Source organism: Agelaius phoeniceus, chromosome 6, assembly GCF_051311805.1.
Source record: "Agelaius phoeniceus isolate bAgePho1 chromosome 6, bAgePho1.hap1, whole genome shotgun sequence".
In the NCBI taxonomy this organism is placed as follows: domain Eukaryota; kingdom Metazoa; phylum Chordata; class Aves; order Passeriformes; family Icteridae; genus Agelaius; species Agelaius phoeniceus.
The window spans coordinates 8,150,801-8,159,105 of NC_135270.1; the positions used below are offsets into that span (position 1 = coordinate 8,150,801).

General features: G+C 44.4%; 1 protein-coding gene across 1 annotated transcript in view; it reads left to right on the forward strand.

The window, feature by feature from the left end:
- The window catches only part of FIBIN (fin bud initiation factor homolog), a 64,221-nt gene extending 56,253 nt beyond the window's left edge, over nucleotides 1–7,968 (forward strand). Inside the window, exons 14-17 of the mRNA XM_077179574.1 lie at nucleotides 3,984–4,214; nucleotides 4,335–4,412; nucleotides 6,632–7,773; nucleotides 7,858–7,968. Of these exons, the coding sequence (XP_077035689.1) occupies nucleotides 7,133–7,759 (627 nt within the window). The 5' untranslated portion in view covers nucleotides 3,984–4,214; nucleotides 4,335–4,412; nucleotides 6,632–7,132 and the 3' untranslated portion in view covers nucleotides 7,760–7,773; nucleotides 7,858–7,968. The remainder of the gene's footprint in view (nucleotides 1–3,983; nucleotides 4,215–4,334; nucleotides 4,413–6,631; nucleotides 7,774–7,857) is intronic.
- The last annotated feature ends 337 nt before the right edge of the window (nucleotides 7,969–8,305 follow it).

An 8,305-nucleotide genomic window follows, 5' to 3' on the forward strand; every position in this document is an offset into this window, starting at 1 on the left:
AATGTGAGTCACTATTCCATGCAGGCAGGCTGGCCTAAATGACCTTTAAGGGTCCCCTCCAACCCAGCCTCTGGTGTGATAGACAGCATTTAACCACAGAGGTTTACTCCGGGCCACTCCTGTGGAGAGGATGGGCTGTCCTGTCTTGCCTTCCAGATACTTTTTGAATACACCCTCTCAATTTTAATTTCAAACAGTTGCCACAGCATTGCTTTGATTTTGCTGAACCTTCTTAGGGCTGTCAATAAGGAATTGTTTAAATGCCTCCAAAACTGCTTACTGTGAAACAGCAGCATACTGTTACTAAAGGGAATCTACTTTTCTGTGTGCTTCTGTGGGTTTGGGAGACCCTTTTGCATATTGACACTCAGGCATCACCTATCTAATCTTGTGGGAAACCCTTCCAAATTCATCAAGGTACTACAGCACTGCTGCCTCAGACTTTTCAGCAGCTAGAAAAGACACTGCCTAGGGAAAGCTTGCACAGCTGGCACAATCTCTGGGAGCATAAACCACAGTGGGATTAAAGAACCTGAACAAACTGATATGTGAGACCAAACATGATGTTCAGAGGCTGTGAGTGACACCCAGTGGGGCTTTCTCATCCAAGGCAACCAAGCTGGAGGAGCTGCAATATTTCCTAAGCCTAAACTAGCTCCCAGACTTTAAAGCCAACTATAGGTCTTTGCTTCTTGACCATAAATGTGGAAGCAGGCAGGTCATGTTCCTGCAGCTCTGAGAAGCATCCCATACACTGTGGTTCAGAGTCAGGGCAAACAACCATGCCGGGGCTCCGGGTAGAGCTGCAGAGGCAAATCTCACCAGCATCCATTGAAGGATCTGCAAAGCCATGAGGAAATAACCTTGAATGCCAATTCCTAAGCCATGCCATTCCAAATAAAAGTCATAAATTGTAGTAGGAGGCAGAAATTCCATATTGACATTCTGCTCCAGCCTCAAGCATGGGAGAATAACACACTGTTCAGGCTGCTGAATGAGCGCTCTGTGTGCACTGAGTCATTAAAAACCTGTGGAATAGTCAACCATGGCTGCACAAAAATAAATATACAGCTGACTGTAAGTCATTCCTTCACCTGCTTTTTCAAGTAGAATTTTATAAAAATGTTTGTTAAAGGGAATGTTGGTTTTTTGTGGTTTTTTTTTTTTTTTAACACAGAGATTTTGGTATATTTGAATTGAAACCATATGTCTGGGTTTATGCTGCTCACATACAAGGTCTGACTAGTTTTAAGTTTAATACACTGTTAAAAACAACTAAATAAAAATCTGAGTGAATGTGTTAGGATACAAAAAGGACATTTTTCAACTCCTAAAGAATAGATCTGTGAATACAGATGAATTTTACTATAGAAGCATGGGGTGGGGGTTATTCTTTTTACGCTACAATTGGAAAGACATGGCTGAGAGGAGATTAAACTAGTTAAATCATACCAATTTTTTTACACTTTCCATCTCATCCTACTTTTATCTGCACGGGGGATACTATTACATATATTTGAATTTTACCTCAGGCAGGAAGGCTAATCCTCTATGGAGACATGTTTAATAAAACTACATGCATTTGGTTAGCCTAAACAGGTAGGCTCCCCCTTTAAATTCACAAGCAAAGACTTTAAAAGATTAGTGAGGAGAGGAAATTTGATCAATAACCAGTATAAACATGTCAGGATCTTGCTTTTATTCAGGAATTCATGCCTGATCTTAATATAAAAGATTACCTATAAATCAGAAAATACTGTCCTTGCAAAGGTGGTAAGACTGGAAATTCTTTAGTGTGTTTAAATTGTTGGGGAATTGACCCAAAGAACAGACCTGGTGAAATCCAGCTTTCAGAAAATTTATGTCCTCAAGATCCTGCCTCAAATGAATACATTGGATCACAGGTCTACAAAACCTGAGAATCTGTATAAATGGATTAATCCCATTGGAGATGACATCAGCATTTCCTCACCAGACTCTCCTAGATTTCTTCCAAGGCTTTTATTTAAATTCTTTGCAACCTCTGCCTGAGAAGGACATGTCAGATTGTAAGCTTTCTCTACTTTATGAGACAGGGAGAGAAGAAAAAAGAACCTTTGTGATTTTAAAATCTTATTTTACTCCTAACAGGTTAGATTTCAAGGAGAAAGTATATTTTATGAATAATTAGTGAACTGTGTGTCTGTAACAACTGCAAAGTATGTGTTTCCACATGTAGCATTTTCATGCTTACAGAGAACATTAAAAATAACACAGAAAGGATTGAAAATCAAACCATCATGTTAAAAGCATGATATGCTGTCTCTGTAACAAACCACATTTACAGTAATTGGAAAATTTCTCCATGGGCTGGCCAGCAATGATGTTTTTAAGTGTTTTCATTTCCAATGAGGAAGTGTTATTATTTCCACTTCAGGAACCCTGCTGAAGAGAAGCTAGCAATATCCCTTTTGGGGTTCAGGGTTTTTCATCAACAGGAAGAAATTGCACTACTAAAATACCAGTACATATTTATCCTGCTTCAACTCTATTTTAACCTTTTCCCTTCTTAGGAAGCATCCAGATGCATCGCTTCACTTTATAAAAGCAAACTGAGCGTAGCCTCTGTTCTCTGCTTTAAGGAAATTATATTTCCATAAAGTAAACCAGCACCCACTACAGAGAAGGGCTGTGGTAAAATCTTTTTCCATATTTTTTTGCCAAGGCCAAGGTCATTTTGGTGTTGGCTAAAACTGAAGTAGGTTCAATATTAATTGCAAACTCTTCTGAGACAAACAGCCTGACAGACCTTTTCCATTAGTTGTATTCACATTCAGCCTCATACCCAATCTTTCTATAGCTACTTGTGTTTTTTTAATTTGGTTTTCTGTAATGTTTATCCAAGACAGGCCAGTGCTGATGGACTCAGAGGATTCTGTGCCCAGATACAGATGTGGTTTCAGCCTGAAGCTCGTGAAGGAGAAAAGGGTTATCATAATCAGTTAGCTTAAATAAGCTAACATTCAAGTTGTTTTCTCTATAAATTTGTTTTTGAGATATCTGTTGGTCAGCTGTTCCAATTCTGAATTAAATATGCCTTTTTGAGAAATTCAAAATGTATTCAAATTCCAGTGAAACCCCAGACATTCTTCTGATCCTGGAATACTCAGTAGGGTTTGTGCTTCAGCATACTGATTCTGAATTTCTGCTGTACTGCAAAGTTATACTGAATACGTTATAAAAGCTTCATTTCCCAAACCTTTTTTTCACTTTACAGAATTTCTGGTATGTTCTTATGGCAATTTTCCTACAAAAACTCCTGGCATTACTCCTTCATGGACTATTTCACGCCTCCCCCTCACTTGATGCCATTTGAGCATTTAGCACTGCACCCTCCAATTAGAAATTGCATACACATACTTTTTAGTCTTGTTTTAAAACAAGGTTTCTTTATGTAAAGGCATAGTACTGTTCATAGGAGGAAAACAGAAGCCAGTAGTCAGAAAACATTTATACTCTGAAGCCTGTGGGGCCTTTAGGCCCACATAACATATTTCTGTTCTCCAAATAAACAGCCATTTACAGCTGAAATATTCTGATGGTGCAAAGTTTACCATGATCTACAACAGAAACAGCAACTACATGTGAGCCAAAAACCAAAGATGAAGCATAGCTTGCAGAAGAAAATGTATACAACTGAAATCACCTGAAATCCAGTGCTGAGCTGTGCATTTGCCATCCATTTATAGGCAATTTCTGGGCTGGAGGCTGATTTTGGTGCTGTGTAAGTAGGTTATGTAAAGTAAATTCTGCAGTTCTTTATGTTATTCTAAACTTTGTTTAAAATGTTGTTCAGTGGAAAAACAGTGGCTTTACCACAGCAGAGTATATAATGCCAAGTATTTGTAAGACAACAGTACCAGTATGCTGCTTTATTTTTTGTTTCCTCTACTTTTTCCTCATTTACATAGAAGGAACCTAAAATGCTTTTATCCTCCAAGCAGGCACGGAGGATAAAATACTGAAATCAAGCAGTCTTTTGACAATGCCAGGATTTAAATGAGGGCCTTCATGGGAGCGTGCCACAAGGAAGATCTGTTTCTTGGATGCATCCCAAAAGCTCCCCAGATATCTGATGTCATGCAGCAATCCCTACGGACTCCCAGCAGAAAATGCACCATTCAGCAGGAAAGTGGCTTGCTCATTTCCCTGGTTCTCTGCATCCCAGTTTTCTGGTATTCCTGATCAATTTCCTTCTGTCTTCCTTCAGTTTAATTGTCCTCTAAACTTCCAGCTATTGCCAGAAATTACTTTACAAAGTTCTACACTGACTGATTTTTATGTTCTTCCTTCAGCCTTTGCTGTGGTGTGCCTGCTGCTGTTAACTGTGATGAAGATTTCAGACCCTTCAACTCAAGTCTTGATAGAGAAAGGTAATTGTTACTTTCAGTGCATGTTTTTCAGAAAAAAAATAACCTGACTTTCATTTGTACCATTTCATGGTTTTGTGGACAGCTTAAGGGTATTAATATTAGATTATCTCATTGCAGTCTTGAGACCTTTGCCTTTAGGTGTGATTTTGGAATGAATAGTGGCTACTCATTCACAGTCTTGTTCTGTCAGTGTGAGCCTTCATCTTTTCCACCATTTGATGCTTTTCAGTTAAAACTTAGAATTCTGTTGCTTTGTAAAAGGTATTGCCTTGTATCAGGCTGTTGTGTACCTTTCATCAAGTTCCAGTTTTTACCAAACCTCTGCCCACTGAATCACTAAGACTGCAGATCCCGAATTGCAGATTTCCTTAAAAAATAGACATTCCACGTCTGCTTTCCATTGGGGTGAGACTATTTGGATATAAAATTTAAATTAAACCTGGATAATGTGCGCCCAATTGAAAACAGCAGTGGCAGGCAGCAGCTGTAGCAGGGAACAGCACATACTCTTAGTCTCTAAATGTACAAAGAGATGATATTCACTAAGATATTCACTAAGGCTAGGGTTTTTTTTTTTACTCTCTGTGGCACTGCTGAAAGCATAACCATGCTGACAAAGCCAGCTGAGTGATTTACAGTGCAGTACTTCCATGAGGAGACATCAAAAGGGGAGTCCACTAGAACCCAAGTACCAGCCAAACCAGCTGTCAGTAATACCAGCCTGGGTGAAATGGATGGAGACAATGTACCATGATCGGCAAAGAACAGGAATCCAAACAAAACATTAGGTGAAACAAGAGCACCCTGGGAATGGAAATTGTTTCAAGGAGCCCCTGTTGGCTAGCAGAGACCAAGGACAAATACCAAACAGCCTCAGTTGAATAAACTTTAAACATTTTATAGAAAGGACTTAGCCTAATCCAACCTATTTATGTGAGTGTTTTGTGAACTTAATTACAAATTTAAAATGTTTCCAAATGAGTGGAGTGCTTCTGTTACAATAGCTTGTCTAGCCAGGCTTCTCACCAGCTGCCTAGACACTGAAAATATTTCTCATCTTGAGGTGTTTGTGATCTCAAAGGTTTGTGATCTCCAGAACTTGGAGAGACTACCTTAAATCAATTCAGTAAATGAAGGCTTCAGTTATTGCTCTTGCAGTCTCTGGTTAGTTTTTTGTTGGTTGTCTGACTAGTTGGTTTATTTTTTGCTTTTGTCTCTTGGTGTTAGTCTTACGACCATCTGAGCTTGTGTGAAGTGCTGCAGTAGGCTCTGAAGTCAATACCCAGGCACACTGATATCACAGATTACCATGGAGTATTTATTAAAGGCCACACAGAAGTGACAGCTTGCTCTCAATAACTATGTGTCTCACATTAAAGGGCCTGGCCTTGTAGTTAAGTCCATCCCTGAGCTCCCAGGAACCTACCAGACACATGGGAATAGGTGCCTTCCCTCAAGGAACAGTCAGCAAAGAAGGGAGCAGCTTGTGGAGCTCAGTGCACTTGAAATTGAGATGAAGAGCTGGTTTCTACAGCAGTTATTTGCTTCACATGTGCCCAGAGATAGCCTGTGATTACAGAAGCTGATGTGAGGGAAGAGGCTCAAGACTGTGTTTGAATTATAGGTGTCTAAAATGAATGGCAGCATAAGAAATTGTAGACCCAAAGGCCTCTGAGCCCCATTAACCTTTAATCTACAATGCCCAGAGTAAAAGTGAAAAAAAAGCTGGTCTGGCTTATTTTCCCAACTAAATTAGCTGTAAGCACCATAGTTATTTACAACATGCAGAAAGTGTCAAGATGATAGTTAAAGTACTTACTTTATAGAGGCAATGCATGTAAATTTCCCCCAATCCTGACTGCAGGATTTGGTATAATCTTTGCTAGGTGGTGATTTTTTTTCCATGAAAGAGGAAAAATGATATGAAAGGAGTTGGTAACTTTACAGACCCTTTCTTTTTGTGATCCCACCTTGATTTAACAACTCAAAAACGGTAAAGACAGATTTCTAAAAGTTATGTGCACGGTTCAGCTGTGCCACAATTCTGCTACTAGATTCACCCAAAATATTGTTTCATGAAAAAGAAACGCTTCTTATGAAGTCGGCCCCATAGGATGCACTATAATGGGGTTTTCCTTGAACACATCAGACATCTGGTTTAAAGCAAATTTTGTGTTTCATTTTCCCATCTTACCCTATCAAGCTTTATTGTTTTACAGTTTCTACTTGATCCTGCATCTTTTTCCCATCCAAGTTTTTTATCAATGACCAACTATGTGGCCTGAGCAACTTGGAGAAGTTCTTCTGTCCCAAGCCGTGCATTTGAGGCGCTGCACAGATCAGGCTGTTAGCCCAGCAGTCACTTCTAACGGGAAGAAGAGCGGAGCTCAGGTTTAGGGGGTTTTCTATCGAGAGGAGAGCGGTGTACGTCTCTCGCTCCCTCCCTGCCCGTGTGACAGCCCCGGGGGCGGTGCTCGCGGGCCCTGCGGCCGCTGCCCGGGGCGGGGGCGGCCCGGCCCGGCCCTGCCGTGCTCGGCGCGGGGCCGCTTCCCCCTCGGCGGGGCCGCGGCTCTTAAGGGCGGCGCGGCGGGGCCGGCCCCAGAGCGCCGCCAGCCGCTCTGCCGTGCTCGGCCCGCGTTGCAGCCGAGGCGAGGCCGGCAGCGGCGGGGCGGGCAGCCCCATGCGGCTCGGGCGGCCCTAGGCTGCGCGCCGGCCGCAGCATGCCGCTCCCTGTGCGCCTGGCGTGGCTGCTGGGGCTCTGCAGCCTCTGCCGCGGCTACTTCGAGGGGCCGCTGTACCCCGAGATGTCCAACGGCAGCCTGCACCACTACTTCGTCCCCGACGGGGACTACGAGGAGAACGACGACCCCGAGCGGTGCCAGCTGCTGTTCCGGGTGAGCGAGCAGCGGCGGTGCGGCGCGGCGGCGGCAGCGGGCGGCGGGCTCAGCCTGCGCGAGGAGCTGACCGTGCTGGGCCGGCAGGTGGAGGACGCGGGCCGGGTGCTGGAGGGCATCGGCAGGAGCATCTCCTACGACCTGGACGGGGAGGAGAGCTACGGCGCCTACCTGCGCCGCGAGTCCGCGCAGATCAGCGACGCCTACTCCAGCTCGGACCGCTCGCTGAGCGAGCTGGAGGGCAAATTCCGGCAGGGCCAGGAGCAGGGCGGCCGGGAGGAATCCCGCCTGGGCGACAGCTTCCTGGGGCTGCTGCTGCACGCCCGCGCCCTGCTCCGCGAGACCCGCCACGTCTCCAGCGGGCTGCGCGACAAGTACGACCTGCTGGCGCTGACGGTGCGCAGCCACGGCGCCCGCCTCAGCCGCCTCAAGAACGACTATCTCCGCGTCTGAGCCCCCTCAGCCGCCTCAAGAACGACTATCTCCGCGTCTGAGCCTCCCTCAGCCGCCTCAAGAACGACTATCTCCGCGTCTGAGCCTCCCTCAGCCGCCTCAAGAACGACTATCTCCGCGTCTGAGCCCCCTCAGCCGCCTCAAGAACGACCGTCTCCGCTCCTGAGCCCCCCGGCTGCTGGGGACCCCGCCATCCCGACCACCCGTCCCCCGCAAGGCACGGCCCTGGCGCCCGCCTGGAAGGAGCACCTCCTTGGACAAAGCCTAGAATTATAAAGCTCGGAAAAGACCTCCGAGATCATCAAGTCCAACCCTTGACTGAATACCAGCACGCCTACTAAACCATAAGTGCCACATTTGCTCGTTTTCGAACGCTTCCAGGGATAGTAACTCAAGCAAAATACATTCTTCTTCATGGAAAAAAAACCTTATTTATTTTGCCTTCCAAACAAATAGCACAATTGTATAAACCAGGAGGTTCGAGGTATATTTAAGTTAATATCCGAGGTATGTTTAAGTTAATATCCCATATTCAAAAAACTACCC